General features: G+C 41.6%; 1 protein-coding gene across 1 annotated transcript in view; it reads left to right on the forward strand.

Annotated features, from left to right (window-relative positions):
• The window catches only part of samd12 (sterile alpha motif domain containing 12), a 117508-nt gene that overhangs the window by 15448 nt on the left and 77205 nt on the right, over window positions 1-24855 (forward strand). Inside the window, exons 2-3 of the mRNA XM_048595644.1 lie at window positions 14639-14814; window positions 22652-22688. Of these exons, the coding sequence (XP_048451601.1) occupies window positions 14639-14814; window positions 22652-22688 (213 nt within the window). The remainder of the gene's footprint in view (window positions 1-14638; window positions 14815-22651; window positions 22689-24855) is intronic.

The following is a 24855-nucleotide window of genomic DNA, read 5'->3' on the forward strand; positions in this document are numbered from 1 at the left end:
GTGGTTTGGAGACAGCCACTAATCCTGGGCTTCCCAAACTGTGGGTTTTAAGGCAAGATTTTGGGCTTATGATCTCCAAAGCAGCAAGGGCTGATGTGAAGGTCAGCTGTGTGGCCCCTTCAAAATGTTTCCATGTTTTCTACACTCAGGCATTGCTTGATCAACCGCTCGTTGAGGCACACTTCTTTGCTGCGTGAGAGTCTTTGCGATAATGTCTTTGTGAAAATCCATTCTGCACACTTTTACAATTGTCACAGGAGATGGGAGGAGGCTGAGGGAGATGGGGGACATGTTCATCTCCTTTCACTCCTTTGCTGCTGTACCTGAAGTCCCCCATCCATCCCTTCAATAACTGAAGCCCCACCCCCAACCCTCCCACTCAACAACTTTTGGACTGCTGCAAATTTTCACTCGGCAGCACACTAAATTTGAGATGTGAAAGTGGGGTCACACAAGAAAAAGGTTTGAGATGCATTGCAGTAAGCTGATAACAATATCCACTGGGTGTGGGGTATCTTTTCACTTTGAATCATAGTTCTATGGTCCAAACTTCAGTATTGACTCCCTCACATTGCCCCCAGTGAAGTAGACTCGTCCGCTCCAACCTCTTTTTTTTTACCTTTTTCTTCTTTCTTCTTTTCTGGCCGTTTTTTCCTCTTTCTTTTTAGTTTGTTAGTTTTCTTTGTTTCTTTCTCTAAGTTTTGGAGGGAGCATGGTTGTGGTGATGTGCTCGGGTGGGACTCTGGTGTTTGGCGGCATCACGGCTTCATCGATGTCCGGGGCAGTACCAGAGAGGGACTCTGCAGCGACCCGGCTAACGTGGCAACAGCTGGGGCCCGGCACCAGTCCAGATGGTGACAGAAGCTATCAGGGGCTGAAGCCTCGAGCGCCAGAGAAGCCTGGCGTGCCTGACAGAAGGTGGCAAAGGCAACTGGCAGCCACAGGCAGGTCTTAGCCCAGCCCGGGCGACAGCATGCCCAGCTCAGGGGAGAGCGAGCCCTCTTAGGGAAAGCCCAGCTTGGAGCATCTGCAGGCCCATGGCTCAAGAAAGGACTGACTTTTTAACTTTGTTTTTCTACTTCTGTAACTGAGAATTTGCACCTAGGCGCATGGTACCTAAGAAGGCGCTGTGTGTGGTGACATTATACACTTTTTTTTTCCCCACTGTACTCTTGTACTCCGTACTTGAGTACATGTGACAATAAAACTTAAATCTAAATCTACAGCAGTCATTCTTAGGGCTTGCCATTTACCAGGCATTAGAGTCACTGAAGAAGCAGCCTTTTATCTGTAGAAATTTGACTTGTACGTCACCCTAGAAAATAAAAGCTGAAACATCTGATGTACTTTGCTTTTCTTCAATAATGCCAACAGCAGAGGGTCTCCATTGCATCCAGACCAGAATTCTTGTCATGTTCTAAATGGAAAATTCACTCAATCCTAATTTTCATGGTTTAACTAATTTTTTTTTATTATTTAAAGTGTCCCTGAATCTTTTTTTTTTAGTTGGGATGAGGGCATCTCCAGCCAGGCGAGCATTTTTTTGCCCATCCCTTTGCTGTGGGTTTGGAGTCACATGTAGGCTAGACCAGGTAAGGATGGCAGTTTGAGATAGTAGGAACTGCAGATGCTGGAGAATCCGAGACAACAAGGTGCAGGGCTGGATGAACACAGCAGGCCAAGCAGCATCATAGGAGCAGAGAGGCTGACGTTTCGGGCCTAGACCCTTCATCAGAAAAGGATGGCAGTTTTCTTTCTTTTAAGGGACGTCAGTAAATCAGATGGGTCTTTCCCACAATTGACAAAGGCCTCACTCTTAATATCAGTTTTTTTTAAAAATTGAATTCAAATTCCACCATTTGCCATGGTGAGATTCGAACCTAGGTCCCCAGAGACATTACCTGGCTCTCTGGGTTAACAGTCCAGCAATAATGCCACTAGGCCATTACTTCTCTGATTTTTTTTGGTCCATTGTAACTATTTCTGTGAGCTGCTGCTCTGATTCCTTCACTTCCCATCTGTAACACAAGTTACACAATAGTAAGTTGTTCATCTGATTCCTGAATTGTTGATCAGAGCACCTTTTTATAAATAGCAGTTTGTTGCTGCATTGTACTGCACTGTGGAATTTATTACTCAGGCAGCTGATAAGTGATGTGTTTAAAAACTTGGTATAATTGAAAACATAAATCAGCTATGTCACCGTGCATTGCTGAGCTGGGAGCTGTTGTAGAGGGAGTATAGAAGATTTGTAGACACCTTGAAATGGCATGTACACTGAGGGCTAGAATATTCTATGTCACTCAAGGCTGGGAAATGAATTTGTACAAGCTGTGGTTTGGCAATCCAAGAGCATGAAGAGGTGCCACATTTTTCAAAGTCTTGATTGATCTGGTACAATTGTGATTTGATCACTTTGAGAGCTTTGCTTGTTCCCACTAACGAACAGTGAAGGCATGGGATACTTCACTTCGTGATCATATTCAAATTAGACTCTTTTAATTTGATTTGATTTTTATTACTGTCACATACACAGAGGTAAGTGAAAGGTGTTGTCTCCAGGCAGATCATACTGTACAAGTGCACCAGGGCGACAGAACAGTGTGCAGGATATAACGTTATAGCTGCTGAGAAGGTGCAGAGAGAGTTCAACAGTAACATTTAAGAGCTCCATTCAAAAGTCTGATAACAAGGAAGAAGCTGTTCTTGAATCTGTTTGTATTCAAATTTTATATCTTCGACCCGATAGAAGAGGGTGGAATGAGAGTATAACTGGGGTGTGAGAGGGGTCTTTGATGATGTTGGTTGCTTTCCCGATGCAGCGGGAAGTAAAGATGAAGTCAGTGGACGGAGGCTGGTTTACCTGACGGACTGGGCTGCACCCATAACCCTCTGTAGTTTCTTGCAGTCTTGGCCTGGCAACTGCGCTCCCACACTGTGTGATGCATCCAGATAGGATGCTTTTTACGGTCCATCTATGAAAATTTGTAAGAGTCTTTATGGACAGGGTGGATTTTCTTAGCCTCTTGAGGAAATAGAGGCATTATTGTGCTTTCTTGACCGCAGTGTAAATGTGGGTGGACCAGGGCAGATTGTTGGTGATCATCACTCCCAGGATCTTGACGCTGTAAACCATCTCCACCTCAGCACTATTGATGCAGACAGGGGCGTGCCCTCCACTCTGCTCCCTGAAGTCAATGACCAGCTCCTTTGTTTTGTTGACGTTGATGGAGAGATTGTTGTTTTTACACCATGCCCCTAGGCATTCTATCTCCTTCCTGTACTCCGTCTCGTTGTTGTTTGAGATCCGACGTACAACGATGGTGTCGTCAGCAAACTTGTAAATGGAGTTGGTGTAGAATTTGGCCGAACAGTCGTGTGTTTCGGAGTGTAGTAGGGTGCTGAGTACGCAACCTTACAGAACACCAGTGTTGAGAATTATCATGGAGAATACTAGTCACCTATGCCAACTGATTGCGGTTTGTTGCATGTTGGGGACCTGATATAAATTTACCTTTTACCAACCTGCTCCACATTGAGTATTGTGTGCAGTTCTGGTTGCCGCACTATAGGAAGGATGTGGAGGCTTTGGTGAGGGTGCAGAAGAGGGTTATCAGGATGTTGCCTAGATTGGAGTGTACTATCTAATAAGGAAAGGTTGGAAAACCTTGGATTGTTTTCAACAGAGCCTCAGAGGCTGAGGGGCGACCTAATGGAAGTATATAAATTGAGAGGCATGGATAGGATGGATAGTTGAAGTCTTTTTCCTGGGGTGGAAATGTCAAATACTAGGGGGCCTAGGTTTAAAGTAGGAGGGGAAACGTTTAAAGGGGGTATGCAAGGAAAGGGTTTTTTTTTGTTTTCACAGAGGGTGCCTGGAATGCGCTGTCAGGGGAGGGGGTAGAAGCAGATACATTAGCAACATTTAAGAGACATTTAGACAGACACATGAACAGGTGGGGAATGGAGGGATAGGGACCATGTGCAGGCAGATGGGATTATTTTAGAATGGCCTCATGGTTGGCACAGGCATGCTGGGAAGAAGGGCCTGTTCCTGTGCTGTGCTGTACTGTACTGTACTGTTCTATCATCAACCTACTTTTCTCACTGCATTAAAGCTGAAAATTACCAGCTGCAAACAGCTTTTTATGTTGCTCCCTGTGGTTGATAGGATTGTTTAGCAAGTTATTGGCCATTGTTCTACATGTTGCAGCCGATCCTCATCTTTGTGATCTGAGGCCCTTTCACCAGACCTCCCCCACCCTCCTGGTGTTGTTGAGCTCTTTCATCCTTCTTGTTAGCCGGGTCCTCAGCTGTGGCCCTCTGTTAGGGATGTTTCCTGGTTGTCCAGCAGAAAACAGAAGGAAAATGTTAGAATGAGATCCTGACAAGGTTCTGTGTCCCAGTTACTCACCCACTCTGCCCCACCCACCTTCAATATTTCATTTCATCTACACATGGCTTCTTTCCAATTAATCCACATGGAATTAGCTTCAAGGCCCAGACATTTTATGAGGCCTATCTTTGGATCTAACTTATGGATTATAGACTTGTGTGGAGGACCTGTCAAAAGATCATAGAATCCCTACAATGCAAACAGAGGCCATTCCACCCATCAAGCCTGCACCAACCCTCAAAGAGCACCCTACCCAGACCCACCCCAAATTTAGCATGGCCAATCCACCTAACCTGCACATCTTTGGACTGTGGGAGGAAACTGGAGTATCTAGTAGAAACCCATGCAGACACAGGGAGAGTGCACAAACATCACACACAGTTGCCCAAGGCTGGAGTTGAACCCAGGTCCCTGGTATAATGAGGCAGCAGTGCTAACCACTGTGTCACTGTGTCATCCCCTAGGGTAATTGATAACTTGAGGCTCTGGCATCCTCTACCAGTTACCTGAAGCATAAAGACTTATACCTTAACAGATTAAATTCCATAGGTATTTTGAGACACCTGGGAGGTGACCGCATGAGGGAGTGATGATGCACACAAGATGCCAGAAGTTGCAGCAGTTATTTATTTACTTGATTCTTAAATTCTGAGGATAATTAACACAAACAGGCCCATCAACATTCCATGGGAATGACATCAAACCTCCACAAGCTATTTAAATGTGGCAACACCTTGAAATATAACTCATCATTTCTATTAGGATTTGTGTCCAGCTACTTAATTGGTCTTGGGAGCCTGAATTCTAGTCAGCACCAGCACTCTGCTAACATTTCAAGATTCAGTTTTATTTCATCCATCATAATGAACAACTTGGCATGATATGAAGATGGATGCCAAGTATTTACTTTAATACCTCCACATTATTTCAGAAACATGCCAGCACGTTTTATTTGTTCAAATTTCTTTGATTTTTCTCATTTTGGTTCTATGATGATCAGTTATGAAGGCAGTAAGGAAAGAAAAATAACAGGCAAAATATGAGCAAAGAGATCAAATGCCAACGGATAGATAGACTGAACTAAAAGAACACTGGAACTCCCTCTCCACGACATCTTTGTGACTATCTACTATCACCCACTCTGTTCAGTTGCTATGCTCCAATCTAAACCCAATTTAACCTCTGTGTGGTAATTTCAGGTTTAACCCTTCATTGGGCCTTTTTAAGATACTGGCTACTAAATATAACTTGGTCATCTTTATAATCTGCAATATTACAATACAGAATGTAATACATTGGGTTTATCCTTTGCTGTAGATGATTTGTTCTAAATTGCCCAAGCTTCTGTCTCAGAACTTTATATCCTGCAATCTACTACTTTTAACACATTTCTTTCCAGGTGTGCGTATGCGTGTGTGTCTGTGTGTGTGCGTGTGTGTCTGTGTGTGTGCGTGTGCGTGTGTGTCTGTGTGTGTGTGTTTGTTCTGTTCCGTATTTCTGTCCCGGTCCCCACCTCTTTGAATATCTTTTTAAGGCAAATTATTTAAAGAATTGGTAGACATCCAAGCTGCACACTTCACGCTACATCCCATGCAACAGGGCTCAGTAAAACACAATAGTCAGTTGGCACAGTATTATCTCAAAATTAGAATTAGCTTTATTGTCACATATACTCAAGAGTCTAGTCAAAAGTTTATAAGTCACCACTTGCGATGCCATCTTAGGTACAAAGGTACCTAGGTACAGTTTCTTAAATACAAATTCTAAGGGAAAGAAAAATTTAGAGAAATAAAGAAATAAAAAATTCAGAATAACAGTCCATTGAACCCAGTCCATACCATCACCTGCCGTCCAGTCCACCCTGGGCCTCGACTCCAGACCACTCTGCGCTTCATGTTGAGGCCGGGAGACTGCTCTAGAATCATCTCAAGGCCAGAAGGCTACGCTGAGGCTATGCCAGGCCTCCGAGAAACAGCCACGCCGAACTGGGAGAATACAACAGCGAGCCGAGAGACCACCATGCTGGGTCCGTGCTGAGGCCAGGATTCCAGGTCCGCTCTGCAGGGAACACCGAGAAGAAAACTTAACAAAACACCAGGGTGGCGGAGGTAGCGGGTGTTGCACAGGGAGAAAAAAGAAACGAAACGGATGGAGAGAACGAGCTCCGGCTGAGGAGTCTTACTCGACTGCCATCTTGGATGATTCAGTGTTTCCTTTGGGGTGGTTAGCAGCAACTCTATTTCTGATAGAAGTGGCTTCAAGATGAATTCCTGGGCGATGTAATCTTACAATCATGTGGATTGCTTCTTTTTGTCAGGTCTGTTGATCCAGTACCTGGATTAATGCCTGGTTTGTTGCAGTTGAGGGTATTGTTGATCAGCCAGGCTGGCTTATAAATGGCATTTGGGAAGATCAATTGGATACCATCCACTTTGACCCAGATAGCTTGGGAAGCCAATGTATGGTACCCTTGCTTAACAAATCACTTTCACTGAACTCCAAGGTCAGGATTCAGGAGGCTGGTTCTTTATGTTATGGACCCAGGCTCAGTGGGAAGCAGACCAAATGCCTGGTAAGTACAGGAGAGAGGTTTAATTGGTGCATGGTCAAAAATGATGGCAAATTAGGGGCAGGAGCAGGGAAGGAAGATGGCAGGATGCTAGGGAAGAGGGCCACGTTCCAGTCCTACTTGGCAACTATTCTTGTTGCTGCTGACTCTGTGTGTTTTTTAAAAATAAATTGAAAGCATCAGCATCTTCAAATTGGGTACAGCTGATACAGAGCTGAAACCTGGGGTAGGGTCACAGAGTGTTCACATTATTATAATATCGTTGCTCCAGAATGAAAGTTTTTCAAAATGTACTTTTCTTTCAGTCAAATTAAACACTTTCCATGTTCGTTGATTCTGTTTGCAATAGATTGGAACCATTCAGCTTTGCGCAGTGGTTACCTGCCCCCAAGAAAATTTGCAGACCTTTAGAAGTCAAGCTCTAAATTTAGCCCAATAAAACTGCGGGCAACACTCTCTTCCCACATCATGTAAGTCAGGGTAAGGAACAGAAGTAGACGCATCCATTAGCATCACTTTTCCATCAGCTGTCTCTGTTTCACTCGATCACAGCAACAAAAGTTCAACCCTTGAGGTACATGTGTCCATACTAAACCTTGTCCCTATACATCTGTTGTGCAAACGTGGAATTCTGATGTTTTCAATAGGCTGCTGATTAGACACCAGTAGAGTCATCTTGTGCATTACATTTGTTCTCCAAAAGCCATTATACCACACTTGGTAGGAGACATTTTAAAAAAAATAGTGCTTCACATTTTCTAAAGAGTAAAATTAGCAATAGGCAATCTGCTCAATAAGCTGAATTTTATTTTATTTGTGCTGAATGTATTAGATGTGATATTTCATTGTATTTGCAGGTTGTGTTGAATAGGAAAATGTTTCTTTTTGTGTAGCAAAAAAAAAGTGGTGAATGTTATGATAACCAGTATTCCTGTGTGTAGAATATTGATTTGTCACACTCCTGAGGTTAGTAGATTATTGAAGACTTCAAATGAAAGCTACATTTTCTTAGTTGAGCAACAATGAAAGCCTTTTCTACCTTGTGATCCATGAATTGAGTGAATCAAACTGGCAATAGTGCAAGGTTTTTAAGGTGCTAGGCAATTTTTTTGTGACATCTGTTCTAATCCCCCAAGAAGATGCAATGAACAAGAAATCGCAATAAAAGTGATCTCTAATACCATGTATATTACATTGAGCAACATCTGTTTGATTAATGACATGTGGACATTAGTAATTGTTATTGCACAAGTACGTTGGAGGCCTAGACTATTGATCTGGACATAATGAGCTCAAGTTACATCAGTACAACTGGGAAATTTTAAATTCAGTAAGTTGGTAGTATAGAGCAGGAATATTGCTGAAAAGTGAGACGTGTTGAAATGATTTGATTTGCACTCAACAGGAGAAATGTGAGAAAGTCAAATTTCAAACAATTACAATTTATAGGATAGGGGAAATTCACAAAGGCTCCTTAGACGGCACCTTCTAAATTAGGATAGGTAATAAATGCAGGCCCAGCCAGCGGTACCCACATTCCATGAGTGAATAAAACAAATTGGGGCTGACCGTGATAATGCCTCAGCCAGTCAGAGATGTTTCACCAAGCAAAGGCTCTGCAAGCTCTCGGGTAATTCGAGAAAGAAACAAGGTGTGAACATATTCCTGTTGTTTTTGCTGGTACTTTGAAGTGACTACACAACTGGTATTCTTCAATAAAAGAATGCTGGCATCAGTTGAAAAAGATGTCCTGCCTAGAATACCATTTGAGCAATGTTGTATATGAATTTTGATGCCAGTGCGTTGCTTGGTGCAAAAGCTGTTTATCCTATCCATTGGCTAATCAAATCAAACAGCATGCTCCTTCAGTTGTTCTTAATAGGTAAAGACCATTTTGAAACAATCCATGCTCGCAAAACTCAAAGCAAAATGTCAGCTGTTAGATGTGTTTCTATGATTGACCAGCACTTGTTGAATAACCCTGAGTGTGCTAATAGCTACACTAACGCCCATTTAAGATAACTGTTCAAGCTTGTAACATGGCACATTTAGGCTTATTAAAAGCAACATGAAGGGACCCATTCTCTGCAAAGAAAAGAACTATGTTCAAGTCTCACGCCTTTTGTGGAAAACCTAAAAGTATACGGAGTTTGGTTCCCTGTTGTTTTCTCCATGACAACGCTTCAGCTGGTCAGAGTTGAATTGTCAACCAATCAGCATTTTTTTTTTTCTGCTGTTGGATATATTGTTGTGATCATTTGAAATTTGGTGTTCTTGCATTTATTTTGAGTGCAACTCAAAAAGCCTCAACTACATATCTCTTTACGGCAAAATGTAAGTTCGATTAACTATTCATTTTGAAGAATCTATGTTTAATGATTGTCATGAAGACCCCTCTGGTACACTGAAGTTCATTAGGTAAGGAAATTTGTTGTCCTTACTTGCTTTGGTCTTTGTGACTGCAGAAGCACAGCTCTTTGCAGTCCGTTTGAAATCACCTAGCTAGGCTCTAAGATGTATCAAACTAAACAACAAGCTACAAGAATAATAAAACCATACAAACCACTTGAGATAAACTTCAGCTCTGGACTAACATGACAAAGACACAGCAACCTGATCCTATAAAGTCCTCTTTGCTATTATCTGGGTGGGGACTTAGCAAAAAATGGGAGAGCCTGCCCTACTTAGTCAAGCAAAAGCCTGATATCATCATAGTCACAGAATCATACTTTTTTTTTATAATATTCCAGACTTTACCATCACCATTCCTGAATGTGTTCTCTCTCACTGGTAGCACAGGCTATAAATGGGGGCACCACAGCAGCATATCATTGAGTAAGAGTGGTCTCTGGGGTCTTAAACATTGACTCAGAAGTTTATGAAGATCAAACATAGGAAAGAAAGTCTCCAGCTGATTGCGTTCGTTGATACATCTGTACTACTCATGTTGACTACCACTTGGAAAAAGCATAAAAGGTAGCATAAATATAATGTACTTTAGGTGAAAATGTTAATGTCCATCATCAAAACTTTGTAACAACTGCTGCTGACTGATTTAAATAAGTCCTGAGGACATAAGGGTGTGATAAGGGAATTAGCAAGAGGGTGGGGTGCATAGGGGTTATGGGGCGGGAGGAGTGTAACTTTGTTCTCATCAATTTACCTGTCACAGATTAACCTGTTCATGACAATTTTGGAAGGAGTGAAAATGCAGTCCTTGCAGAAACCAAGTTTGATGTTCACACTGAGGACACCCTCCAGAATATTGTGTGAGACTACAGCAGTACTAAAAGGGGAACGGTTCACAACAAATCTAGTATCTTGAACTACCCCTTTTATAGCATCAGAATTATTGCGTCTCCCAACGTCAAGGTCGCGAGAGGTCACTGTTGGCCTGAAACCCAGTTAGAGTGTACACTAAAATGCTGTGGCTGTAAGAGCAGATTAAAGAATGTGTATTCTATGGTGAGTGACTTGCCAAACCTTTCCACCATCTACAAAGTCAGGAATGTGATAGGGTACAATCCACTTGCCTGGATGAGTGAGGTTCCACCTAAGAAGCTTAACACCATCCACGATGACTGACCTACAGACACTCTCTATATAACTCACTGCACCACCAGTGCACGTTGATAGCAACATGTATCATATTAATGTTGCACAGTAGAAATTCACTAAATCTCCTTCAACAGCACTTTTTCTAAACCGCTGCTCACAACCCTACCATCTAGAAGGCAAGGACACTGAATACAAAGGAGTAGCATTAGCTGCAACTTTCACTGGAAGCCACTTACTATCCTGACTTAGAAATATATTACCATACCTTCACTGTCACTGGATCAAAATCCTGGATCCCTCTGTAACAACATCACATGGTCTGCAGTAATTGAAGAAGACCGCTCACCACCACCTTCACCAATTAGTGCTGGGAGCACATGCTGACATAACCAACAATGCCCATGTGCTGTGACAGGAAGTAGGTGTGGAGTGGGAATAATTGGCCAACTTGTCTGAGAGGCACCACTGGCAAATGTCCTTAATCCGTGCAGCATGACTGTGTTTTACACAGGACCGTGACTGAAGTATACACAATGTTGTCATAAATTGGTGTGCTTCATTTTAGAGCCTTATAAGGTTGAGTTGTTTTTAAACTTCTTGTGGTTAGAAATATGAATGTCACTCACACTAGACCACCATCCTGCATGCCTAATCGAACCATGAAGCATCAACCACATCGCTGTTAGACAAGAGACACTTTGGTCAGATTACCACCAAAGTTGTCAGAAAATAGTTTCAATGTCAGATTTCGTATAACCTGGTCCGAATGGGTGAAACATGGGTCATGTTTCATTTGCTCAATGAAACATGAAAATCAGTTTGATGTTTATTACCTTCCCTGCTCCTGTTCTCTACGAGTGCCTCTGAGTGATCATATGTTTGGGTCTGTAGCACCACCTGAAGCACTGTGAAAGCAAGACAAGCCTGCAGAAAGACACTTGCCCTATGCCTGTTGAAGTTTTCTTTTGGAAATCTTGAGATGGAAATACGAACTGAAGAATTAAAGTACTGCTGAAAATAGGTGCATTTTGTTGAAGCATTTTGTCTTTCACTCAACAGGATATTTGCAATACCAGTACGTATATGTAAAGGAAGAATGTGTTTGGTTGGTTGGCAAGTAGACTCTAATTGGTAGAGGCGTTGCCATGGAGAATCCACCAGTTAGAAAATGACAAACTGTAATGTGCTTATGTTTGTTCAAATTTAACCTCATTAGGTTGCCCCGATAGGCCAAGGCATTGCTCTGAAGAATAGCCAGAAAATGGTTATTGCTTGTTCTTTAAGTTGAACCAGCTGCTCTTTGTGTACATGTTCTTTCTGTCTGCAATGTATAGGGCCCTATTTATTAATAAATGCATTTAGCAGTACACACAATGGAGCAGACTGTAAATCTGACTGATTATTTTGAACTGTCAACAGTATAATTCTAAATACACAGGATTATTTAGTAAAAAAAAAATTCTCTAATCATGTAATTGCAAGTAATGTTAGATGCTGTCTGGTGTTTTGCAAACGTGGGTTTGATCGGAATAGATGGTAACTGCTGCAAAAAACTGAAGGGATGTTCTGGCCCATATGATCTGCCAGTCTTTAGTACATACAACCTCTATACCTGAGATCACCCTGCCATTGAAATTCATATGCCACATTACTCATTTTTTGGCTTGAGAGCTACATCCTGTTAATGGCAAGCACCACTCCTGTTGCTCCTACATGATAGCAATGTGAAACAGCTGAGGTTTGGTTTTCTTTTGTTGTCTTCACAAACAGTCGATGTACATGTACAATAGACAGCACTTGCCAATAACTGTTGAAAAATGCAGTTTGACAAGCTGGAGCAGGGCCGTAACATCCAAGACCATTCTGCCCTCAGCTTTATAGATACTTTGCAATAAATATGTGCTTGAAAAGAATGGGGCACATTTTGCCTAAAAGGGGAAATTTATAGAAGAATGAACCAAAGGTCTTCTACATATCCAAATGCTAAGTTTAGAATGGCTGATGACAGAACATCATCAAGATGAGGGTTAGAATGCAGAAGCCAATACATAGACATTTGTTTAGATAGTAAGTACTGTCGATGCTGGAGTCAGAGATAACACAGTGTGGAGCTGGATGAACACAGCAGGCCAGGCAGCATCAGAGGGGCAGGAAAGTTGATGTTTCGGGTCAGGACCCTTCTTCAGAAGGGTCTGAAGCTTCTGAAGAAGGGTCCTGACCCAAAACATCAGCTTGCCTGGCCTGCTGTGTTCCTCCAGCTCCACACTGTGTTATATCAGAGATATTTGTTGATTCTTTTCCATCCCTTGAATCTCCTTGTATATTAACTTTAATAAAACAGCGTGAGCTTTTATATTTTACTCTTGAAGAAATTTGTCTTGGAGTACGCTATCAGTCAGTTGAAAGATTGTCCCCAGTCTCTGAGACGATGTAGAGGAGACCAAGCTTTGTGGAACAGTTGGATTGCAAAACCATTTATGAGATGCTGTCATGACTCTGGCAGTAAATGTATTGATCTTGATCCTTGACGGCTAAAACTTGCAAACCTATTGCAGTTTTATTTTATAAATATTAGATGTGTTTGTATCATTGCACTCAGGTTACCTTATGTTTCATAAGCTTGGGCAGCATTGAAATTCTACTGGGCAGCACTGCTCTGGGGCATTCTTGATGCCTCCAATTAACTTCATTCACTCAGATGAAGCACTGTAACTGTTTTAAAATATTTTACTTCGTTTTAAAAGTCATGCTATTGGCACTTTGCAATCTTGAATTTCTATAAATGTAGATATCTCTCAGCAATGCCACTAGGGAGGCAATGGCTTAGTGGTATTGTCAGTGAACTGTCAATCCAGAGACCTAGGTAATGTTCTGCGGACCTGTGTTTGAATTCTGCCATGACTGATGGTGGAATTTGAATTCAATAAAAGTAAGTCTGGAGCTAAGGGTCTACTGATGACCATGAATTTATTGCCGATTATTGGAAAAACTCATCTGGATTCACTAGTGTTCTTTAGGGAAGGAAACTGCCATCCTTACCCAATCTACACTACACGTGACTCCAGACCCACAGCAATGTGGTTGACTCTTAACTGCCCTCTGGGCAATTAGGGATGGATAATAAATGCTGGTCTAACCAGTGACACCCATATCTCGTGAATGAATTTTTAAAAAATGCGACGGAAGGTTACCTGCAGCATGATAAAAGTAAAGTCTTACCAGACCATAGGGCTGCTCTGTCATTAGAGTGAGATGACTGGTTGTAGTTTAACCTGAGGGTCACCATTCCTGAGGTGAGGGAAGAGGTTGAGAAGAGGAGAGGTCTTCATGGTAACCTCAGCCAGTACAAGAATTGAACCCCACTGTTGGTGTCACACTGCATCACAAGCCAGCCATCCAGCTAACTGAACTAATCAGCCCCTAGCATGATTGAAGAACAAAGACAAGGAAAAGAGAATTAACTGGCTAAAGTTACACAGATCCCCTTTTTAAGGTTTCATTTCTCCCTGCTATAGAAACCAATAGCTGCCTGTGAACTTCTTGGTTTTAAAAAAAGCTTGTGCTTTTATAGCACCTTTTCCTGATTGTGGAATTTCCCAAAGAATTTTACAGCCCTTGAAGTGTAGTTGCTGTTGTAACGCAAGAAATGCAGCAGCCAAATTTCACAGTAAACTCTCAGAAATTGGGTTGTAATCACGATAATTTATCTCGTGATGGCTGAGGATATCAGGGATAATTCTGCTTAATGTTACTTCAAAGAGGAGCAGGCATCATTTATAACCACAGGAGAGTGAGTTGAAGCCACAACCTTTGGACTCCGTGGCAAGTGTGCTACCAATTGAGTTTCAGTTGATAAGACAGCCTGCTTTAATGAGTCTCAAAGATCCTCATCCATTCACATTGGTGGGTGCATTCATGTTTGGTACTTTTGAAATGCGTGATCTGAAAAATTCAAATCTATAGTACCCATATCCAATTGGGCTCTAAATTCATGCCAGCAGAAGCATTTAGAAGTTTCCCAAAATGGGAACTTGATAATACAACTCATGTTTCAGCTGACAGTCGTAAAGTTTAAATGCTTACTTATGTTTTATTAATCTTCTTCAATTTTACAGCTCTCCATTGTAATCTTAACCAGAATGGTGTGGATCATGCTGTTTGCACCGAAGATGTGAGCGTGCAGGTACTTGGTGATCCAGAAGTCTTGAATTCAAATGATGAAAAGATTTTAAGGATAGAATCAAATGGTAGTCCAAAGAGTCTTCATGTGTCAGAAACTGAATCAGTGAAGGTAAGTGTGGTTGAAATTAGATGTCCAACTCAATTGCTCCTTACCCCAAAAAACAAGCCAATAAAACTTAATTGGTACATTTGAAACTGTATGGTCTTGTAACACCTGTGCTAGTTGGCCAAAATTTTTTTTTAATTTTATTTTAGTTTGCAACATGTCAATAAGGCTAAGAATAGGAAGATTGTACAGTTAAATACATGGCTAAAGAGATGGTGTAGGACAGAGGGGTTCAGGTATGTGGATCATTAGGATGTTTTCCAGGGCAGATGGGACCTGTACAAGGAGGACAGGTTGCTCCTAACCTGAAGGGGAACCAATATCCTGGCAGGCAGATTTGTTCGTGTCACTCAGGGGGCTTTAAAATAGTGTGGCGGGGGAAGTAGAGCAGTAGGTCAGCAAATGAAGTGATCAAGGAAGAGCTAAACCTAAGGCCAATAATGCTAAGAGGAAAAACCGACAGGGAGAGTTTACTGAACACAGTGGGACTGGCAGTCTCAAATGTATTTATTTTAACACAGAGAGTATGACAGTTCAGGCAGATGTACTTAGAGCTTGGATTAGTACATTTAGCTATGATGTTGTAGCTATTACAGAGACTTGGCTGAGAGATGGACAAGACTGACAGCTTAATGTTCTGGGATTTTGATGTTTTGGGTGATAGACAGGAATGTAACAGAGATAGTGAGTTGCATTACTAATTAGGAAGAATATCACAGCAGCACTGAGGGAAGACACCTCAGATGGCTCTTCCAACTAGGCCATATGGGTAAAGCTGAGGCATAGGAAGAGTGCAATCACTTTGGGGTTGTATTACAGGTCTCCCAATAACCAGAGGGCGATAGAGGAACAGATACACATACAGACTATGAAAAAATTTAAAAGTAAAAACAGGGCTGTTGTGGTGGGTGATTTTTAACTTTTCCTACATTGGCTGGGACTCCTTTAGCTCCTGGGACTTGGACTGAGGGGAATTTTTAGGTCCATTTCTTGAAGCAGTATGTAAATACCCCAACCAGTGAAAGGGCCATACTAGACCTGTACTGGGGACTGAGCTTGGCCCAGTGATTAAAGTTTCAGTGGGGGAGCATTTCGGGAACAGTGACCATAATTCTATAAGTTAAGTTACTTATGGATAAGGACAACAGTAGTCCTTGGGTGAAAGTGCTAAATTGGGGGAATGCCAGCTATGACAATATTAGGCAGGAACTCGAGAATGTAGATTGATAGTAAATTGACATCTGTCATGAGGCAATCTTTTAGAGTTCAGAACCAGCATGTTCCTGAGAAAATGAAGGGTAAGGCTGGCAAGATTCAGGACCTTGATGACAAGAGAAATTATGAGCTTAGTTGAAAAGAAGGAGGCATACATTAGGTTTAGTAAACTGAAGACAAACAGAGCCTTCAAAGAATGTAAAACAAGCAGGAAAGAACTTAAACAAGGAGTTAGGAGGGCTAAAAGGGGCCATGAAATATCCTTGGTAAACAGGATTGAGGGAAATCCCAAGGCATTTTATATGTTAACAAGGAGCAAGAAGGTAGCTGGGAAAGGATAGGTCCACTCAAGGAGGGAATTTATGCGTGGAGCTAGAGGAAGTGGGTGATGTCCTTAAAGAGTACTTTGCATCAGTGTTCACAAAGGAGAAGGACATGATGGATAATGAGTCTAGAGAGGGGTATGTTGATATTCTAGGGTATGTTGATATAAAACAGGAGGAGGTGTTAGGTGTTTTGAAGAATATTAAGGTAGACAAGTCCCCAGGGCATGATGGGATCTATCTCATATTGAGGGAGACAAGGGAGGAAAATACTTGGATAACAAGGTGTAGAGCTGGATGAACACAGCAGGCTAAGCAGCATCAGAGGAGCAGGAAGGCTGACTTTTCGGGCCTAGACCTTGTTATCTCAGATTCTCCAGCATCTGCAGTTCCTACTATCCCAGGAAAATACTTGAGCCTTGTTCAAAATCTTTGTACCCTCTTTAGTCACAGGAGAGGTCCCAGGGGACTGGAAACAGCCAGTGTTGTTCCTTTGTTTAGAAAGGGATAATCCAGGAAGTTACATGCCTGTGAACTTTGCATCAGTGATAAGGAAATCATTAGAGAAGATTCTTAAGAACAGGATTTACTCACATTTGGAAAAATATGGACTTATTAGTGGTAAACAGTTTGGCTTTGTGTGGGGGAAGTTGTGTCTGTAAAATTTGATTCAGGTTTTATGAGCAAGTGACAAACATGATTGAGGGCAGCGTGGTGGATTTTGTCTACATGGACGGTAGCAGGGTCTTTGACAAGGACCTCATGATAGGCTCATAAAGAAGGTGAAGTCACATGGGATCCACAGAGGGCTGGTAGGATGGATAGAGAACAGAATTGATCATAGGAGACGGAGTAGAAGGCTGTTTTACTAACTGGAGATCTGTGACCAGTGGTGTTCCTCGGGGACCATTGCTGGGACCCCTGTTGTTTGTAATGTATATAAGTGATTTTGGAGGAGAATGTAGGTGGTCTGGTTAGTAAATTTGCAGATGATGCAAAGAGGGGAGAAGCTGTAGATAGTGAGGAGGATTGCCAGAGGATACAGCAGGATATAGAAAGGCTGGATACTTCAATGGAGAAATGGCAGATAGAATTTAATCCAGACCAGTGCAAGGTGATGCATTTGGAATGCAGGAGGGAAGTATACAGTAAATGCTAGAACCCTTCAACATACAAGAGGGATCTAGGCATACAGGTCCACAGTTCCTTGACAGTGGTAACACAAGTAGGTAAGATGGTCAAGAGGCATATGGCATAATTGCTTCATCAGTCGGGGCATAAAGTATCAAATTTGGCAAGACATGGTGCAGCTGTATAGACGTTTAGTTAGGCCACATTTGGAATATGGGGTACATTTGGGGTTGCCACACTACCAGAAGGATGTGGAGACTTTGGAGAGGGTACAGAAAGGTTTAAAAGGATGTTGCCTGGTTTGGAGGGTATTAGCTTTGAGGGGAGATTGAACAAACTTGATTAGTTTTCACTCGCATATTGGAGGCTGAGAAGTCTTTGTCTTTTTGCCAGGATAGAAATGTCGTATACTAGGGGCCATAGGTTTAAGCTAAAAGGGAGAAAGTTTAAAGGAAATGCAAGAGACAAATTATTTTTTACGCAGAGGATGGTAAGTGCCTGAAATGCACTGCCAAAAGAGTAGAAGCAGATACAATAGCAGTGTTTCAGAGACATCTTGACAGATACGCGAATAGGCAGGGAATAAAGGCATATGGTCCATATAGAGGCAAAAGGTTTTTAGTTTAGAAATGTGTCATGTGCAGGCTTAGTTGGCCGAAGGGCCAGACCCTGTGCTGTGGTGTTCTTTGTTCTGAATGTTCCTTCTAATTTAAAGTATGCTTAGACAGAACATAAATGTAGGAGTAGCTCACATGACCCTCAAGCCTTTTCTCCTATCCTGTAAAAGCAGGGCTGATCTTCAATCTCAACTCCAACTGGATTTCTAGTATCACTCAGTACTCAAATCTATTACCTCAATCTTAAATGTACTTCTTGTCTGAGTATTCACAGGTATCTAAGGTACAGAATTCCAATGATGATCAACCACAAAGTGAGACATTTCTTCTTAACTTGATCAAAAATGGTTGACCCCAATCCCAAGACTATGCCTTCCAATGCTAGACTCTCCGGCCAGAGGAAATAATCTTTTAACACCTACCCAGCACAGCTCTCTTGGAATGTTGTGTTTCAGTGAAATCATCTCTCATTCTTCTACACTATAGAATGTATACCTTTTCTGTGTCATACCTTCTCCTATATGACAACCCAGAAATTCACCTAATCAACATTTGTTGCACTCCTTGTAAGACAAGTACATTTGTCCTTCACTGAGGAAACCAAAATTGTATAGCATACTCCAGTTGTAGTCTCATCAAAGCCTTGCACAACTGAAACAAGACTTCCTTAACCTTTCTTAGGTTAACTCCCATGCAAAATTCGACAAAGCATTTGCCTTTCCAGTTGCCTGCTTTATCTGTTTTGAATGACATACCCTAGGCTGTCAGGTGGAGATTAATCCTTACAATGGAGTTTGTAAGGTTTTGCATTTTGGTAAGGTGAACAAGGGCAGGACTTATACAGTTAATGGTAGGGACCACTGTAGTATTGTAGAACCATCAGACCTAGGAGTTCAGGATATTGTTCCTTGAAAGTTATGTCACAGGTAGACAGGGTGGTTAAGAAGGCATTTAGCACACTTGCCTTCACTGCTCAGACCATTGAGCGCAGGAGTTGAGGTGCTATGTGGCAGTTGTATAGGACGTTGATGAGGCCGCTTTTGGAGTACTGTGTTCAGTTCTGGTCACCCTGTTGTAGGAGGATATTATTAAATTGGAGAGGGTGCAGAAAAGATTTACAAGGATGTCACTGGGACTGGAGGATCTGAGTCATAAGGAGAGGTGGGGTAGGCTGGGGCTTTTTTCCCTGGACCATAGGAGGTTGAGGGGTATCCTTTATTATCATGTGTACTCAAGTACAGATGTACAGGGGTACAGTGAAAAGTTTGATAATATTGCCTCTTATGGCGCCATCATAGGTACAAGTACCTAGGTACAAATCTTAGACACAAAACGAGGAATAAAAAAGAGATAACAAAGTGTAGAGCTGGATGAACACAGCAGGCCAAGCAGCATCAGAGGAGCAGGAAAGCTGACATTTTGGGCCTAGACCCTTCTTCAGAAAGAAGGGTCTGAAGAAGGGTCTAGGCCTGAAACATCAGCTTTCCTGCTCCTCTGATGCTGCTTGGCCTGCTGTGTTCATCCAGCTCTACACCTTGTTATCTCAGATTCTCCAGCATCTGCAGTTCCTACTATCTCTGAAACAATAAAAAGGAGTAGTTGCATTACAGAAATAAGATATAGTTAAAAGGATAGTCATTACAGTCATATAAACAAATTGCACACAAACATTACGTTGCAGTAGCTCAGCGCAGGGGCTTCCCTATGTGGTCTGATAGCCCACGCCAGACACCAGTCCAACTACCGTTCCACTCATCCCCAAGCCTCCAGTCTGCTCCACACCGGCTCTTAGCTGCTCTGGGGTAAGTTTTCTCCGTTACAAAGATTTATAAAATCATGAGGGGCATAAATAATATGAATAGCAATGGCCTTTTCCCTAAATCTGAGGGAGTTTAAAACTAGAGGACATAGGTTCAAGAGGAGAAAGATTTAAAAGGGAGCTGAGAGGCAACTTTTTCACACACAGGATGGTTCATACGTGGAATGAATTGCCAGAGGAAGTGGTAGATGCAGGTACGGTTACAACATTTAAAAGACATTTGGACAGGTACATGAATAGGAGAGGTTTAGAGGGATGTGAGCTAAATACTGGCAAGTGAGACTAGTTTAGCTGGAGAAGCTTGGTCAGCATGGACGAGTTGGACTGAAGGGTCTGATTTCATGCTCTATGACTCCATAACTTAAACTTTTATTAACAGAGATGTACATTACAAACATGCACCCTCAGATCCAAAATTCAAATTCAAATTCAAATCCAACACAGTTTCATTCTGCTCCCACACATAGTGAATCCCCAGTTAGTGCCCAGCTCTCACGGCGCAATGGTAGTGTCCCTGCCTCTCGGCCAGGAGATATGGTTCAAGTCCCACCTGCTTCAGAGCTGTATTGTAACATCTTCGAACAGGTTGATTTATATTACAATGCCCAGCACCTGAATAAATTTACATACCAAATTAATATGCTATTAACAATGAACACCAATATTTTAAAGTTACTTTCCAGTTTAAAAAAAGTATGCTCTTCTTTTCTTAATAAGAACAGAAATAACCTTACAGTTCCACTGCATTGTTTTATTCTCTCAACTTGAATTAAAATTAGGGTTACCGTCACTAACTTTGTTTTTTATCCAAGCTTCATACATAACAACTTGAATAAAGAGGCTGATTAATAATGATTGGAGACGCCGGTGTTGGACTGGGGTGGACAAAGTCAGAAGTCTCACAACATCAGGTTATAGTCCAACAAGTTTATTTGAAATCACAAGCTTTTGGAGTGTAGCCCCTTCGTCAGGTGAAGACTTCTATGCTCCGAAAGCTTGTGATTTCAAATAAACCTGGTGGACTATAACCCGATGTCGTGTGACTTCTGGCTGAGTAATAATAGATTGAGAGAGGTCAGCTCTGATCCTGATAGTACCCAACTAGCAATGGTCTAGCAAAGGGAAATGAGCCAATTTTTTTTTTCTTTTTCTGCTTTCTGTCCTTCAATCAATCCTGCATTTATGCTCATGTCTTACCCCACCCCACTGACCTTGAGCATGTGTGACAACCTTTTGTGTAACCTATTATCAAAGGTCTTTTAAAAATCCAAAAATGCCAAACTCAGGTTCAAATTTACCAATTAGTTTGAAACTGGTGACTGCCTTGAATATCAATGTCCTTTTTAGAGAATATCTGCCACTATATTAACTGAGGGTAAATGGGTTGAAAACTTGGACTACAGATCTCAATGTGGTTTAAATCAAGATACAAAGTGAAGAAATGGAAACAAGTAAAATGAAGTGATGAACACAAAATTGTTGATGCTGATATTTTTCTTTCTGACCTGTCTGTTGGTAACAACAATGGACAGAACAATTTTCTTTAGTGGAGAAGTGCAAATGGCCCAGGTCAGAAATAATATTGAAAAATTACGTTGGACAATAGGTATGCAATGACAAATATTGTTATGTAAAAATAATATGTTCTAAAATAAACGAATTATCTGGTATGCATTACATTTGCCCATCCAATTGGCTTAAAGATTGTAATTAATAAGTGCTGTTTTTGGAAGTGAGCATGGGGAGCACAGCGCCATTTATGCTGCAACAAGTTGTGGTGAGTTTTTTACTTGACCAGTTGTTGGTGTGTTGGAAATGCTTTCACATTGCTGGGAAGTTCCAGGACTTTGGCTAAATATTTAGTTAAACTTGATTGTGACCTGAGGAATAGTTTGAAAAAGATGAGGCATTCCAGAAACCCTTACAGCAATAACTCTGATCATCTTTAGGATAATCTACAAAATAATGTTGTATACAATGCTTGGAAAGAAAAATTGAGCTTACGAGCAACCTCACTAAGGAGTAGGTAAAGACAATTATGGTTGCTTTAAAATGTTTCTTTGTCTCTGATATGTTCCTGGAATTGTGTAAAGGAAACCGAACCTTCAAGAAACTTGTGATGTAGGTAGGGATTATGAGCTAGGAGATGATATTGTGATGGATAAATAGTTAATTTTACAAACAAAATTGAGGCTGGTCATGAATGTAAATTGTGTTGAAAGAATAGCTGTTAAAAGGCTTGTGATTAAAGAGCAACAAATGACAGAAGTTGAATGTGTTTGAATGTCATCCATCTGTAAAATTAATATCTGTAGTTTGAGATGCAGAAATAAAGTCACTTACAATCAAAACTGGCAAAAGGATGATGTGAGCTTTGGCATATTCTTGTGGGACCTATCATACACTACAAAGTACTTAAGTTGAGAATTCCACATCTCCTGGTAGTTTTTAGCACAAGCACAATGTATTTGTACATGTGCCCTTTCATTGCAAAACTGGAGAATATTTCTTGCTGATGGAGATGGTGAGAAGGAACAGATACTTAGACTTCCTTCTGTTCTTACAAGGTTTCTTGTGGTATGAGCAGGTATGAATTTTAGTCTAAAATTTATCTAACAGATATACCTCTAGTATTGTTTGATCCATGATGTTGGGTCTGCTAGGATCTCTTGGCTGTAAATAAAAAAATTAGAGAGCATGTTGACAATACTGAAATCAATGAAACCTGTCCACAGGTTGGAGTCATACCCAGCACAAAGGGAAATGAGCGTGGTTGTTCAAGACCAATCATTTGACTGAAGACATCATGCTGAAGTTCCATAGAGCAGTATGCTGAGCCCTACTATTTTTAATTAATTAGTGATATTTCTTTTCCTCACATCATCGGATCAGACATGGACATGTTTGCTGATGATTGCATGACGTTCGTAGAAGTGTTATAGAAAAAGCACAAAGCCGGTTTTGGATATAATTGCAGAATTATTTAGAACTCCTCAGATGCTGCCACAGCCATTGCCAATATCTCCTCTCTTCAAACACGTCATGAATTTGAATATCACTATTAAGTTTAACCTCAGCCTTCTTTTCTCCAAAGAAATAGTCCCGCCTTCTCCAGTCTGTCTTCATAACTGAAGATCCTCATCCCTGGTACCATTCACATGAATTTTTTAAAAAGCAGGCAATATTTCAGCTACACAATTACCAGCTGGTAAGCACCTTCAACAGGGCATGAGATTCACTGGCATCACTATGACCAAATACTCCACCATGAAAAACCTGGGGTTGTTTTTGTCTAGCAACTCAATATCAGAATCCCCAAGGCCTCATCACTAACTACAGGTCACAAGTGTGATGGAATATACAATTTGGGCAAGCATCAAAATTTGAGATGGTCGGCGTCATCGAGGGGAGAGCAGGCTGCACTCCCTCCACCACCAGCAGACCATGGCTGCAGTGTGTACCACCTGCAGATTTCTTCCTTCAGACTTCTCAAACAGCACCTTCAAACCTGTGATCTCCACCTTCTAGAAGGTTAAAACCTTCAGGGGAACTGGAATATCATCAAACCCACTGCCTTCTCCAAAATGCATGCCATTCCGAATTGGACTATATTGTTCCTTTACCCTCACTGGTCCAAAAATCAACTCTATTATTCTCATAACCAGCTTCTTGATTTCTTCAGGAAGATAATTTCTTTCTCTAGAGTGAAGTTCTTCTTCCTCTACACCAACCCCCCCAAACAAATCAAAATCACACTGGGAGCTGGTTCAACTCGAAAAGCTAATGGGGTCCAGGAATGTCTGGCCTGTGATCCATGGCAATATAATTCTCCAGGTGAAAGCTGCAGTTGGATTTGGCAGCAAACAGTGCACGCTAGCAGAGTGCTTGGACCCCAGATTGGTGCTTAGAATTGCAATAGCAGTGAGTTTTGAAGGGTGCCCAATGGAATATGATTACTGATCCAGATATCTCCTTTCAATAAACTTCTGAAAACCTAGAGACACTGTGTATTTGATCTTGTTTGTGTTTTTTTTAAGCTATCTCTAGAAGATAATTGGGAGTCCAGGCAAAGAACTAAACAGCCATTTTCTTTAAGATTTTTTTTTCTGAACTTCCTTCATGCTTACTGTGGGATGTTAGGAGAACCCTGTGGAAATTCTACCTTAATATATCACAGGTACACAGTGCATCTCCATAGTGCTCACTGTCATTGTGCTATACCCAGCATAATGTCTGAAACTACAGTACGGCCTCTGTATTTCATGCACTTGTAGTTAAAACATACGAGCAGTGTTGCCTTCTCAATAAAGACCTCCCTTGTACGTGGCCCAGGATAATTAGGATAGACCAGAGCCCAAAAACTGGGCCTGTCAAGAGCCATAAGATAAAGGAGCAGAATTAGGCCATTCAGTCCGTCGAGTCTGCTCTACTTTTCAATCATGATGTTTCTCAACCCTGCCCCCCCATTCTCCTGCCTTCTCCCTGTAACTTTTGATCCCCTTACTCATCAAAAACCTGTTTATCTCTGTCTTAAATACACTGTCAATGACTTGCCTCCACAGCCTTCTGTGAAAATGAGTTCCAAAGTACACCATCCTCTGGCTGAAGAAATTCCTCCACATCTCAGTTCGAAAGGATGGAGCTCTGAGCTTGTGTTCTCTCCCACTAGTGAACAAAGAACAATACAGTGCAGGAACAGTCCCTTCGGCCCTCTGAGCCTGTGCTGACACGTTTTGCCCTGGCATTCTAAAACTGTCTTCACCTATAGGATCTGAATCCCTCTATTCCCTTCCTATTCATGTAGTCATCCAGGGGCTTCTTGAATGCTAAATAAAAACCAAAAGAACTGCGGATGCTGTAAATCAGGAACAAAAACAAAGTTGCTGGAAAAGCTCAGCAGGTCTGGCAGCATCTGTGGAGGAGAAAACAGAGTTAACAT

The sequence above is a fragment of the Rhincodon typus genome, chromosome 4 (genome assembly GCF_021869965.1).
Source record: "Rhincodon typus isolate 14 chromosome 4, sRhiTyp1.1, whole genome shotgun sequence".
Taxonomy (NCBI): domain Eukaryota; kingdom Metazoa; phylum Chordata; class Chondrichthyes; order Orectolobiformes; family Rhincodontidae; genus Rhincodon; species Rhincodon typus.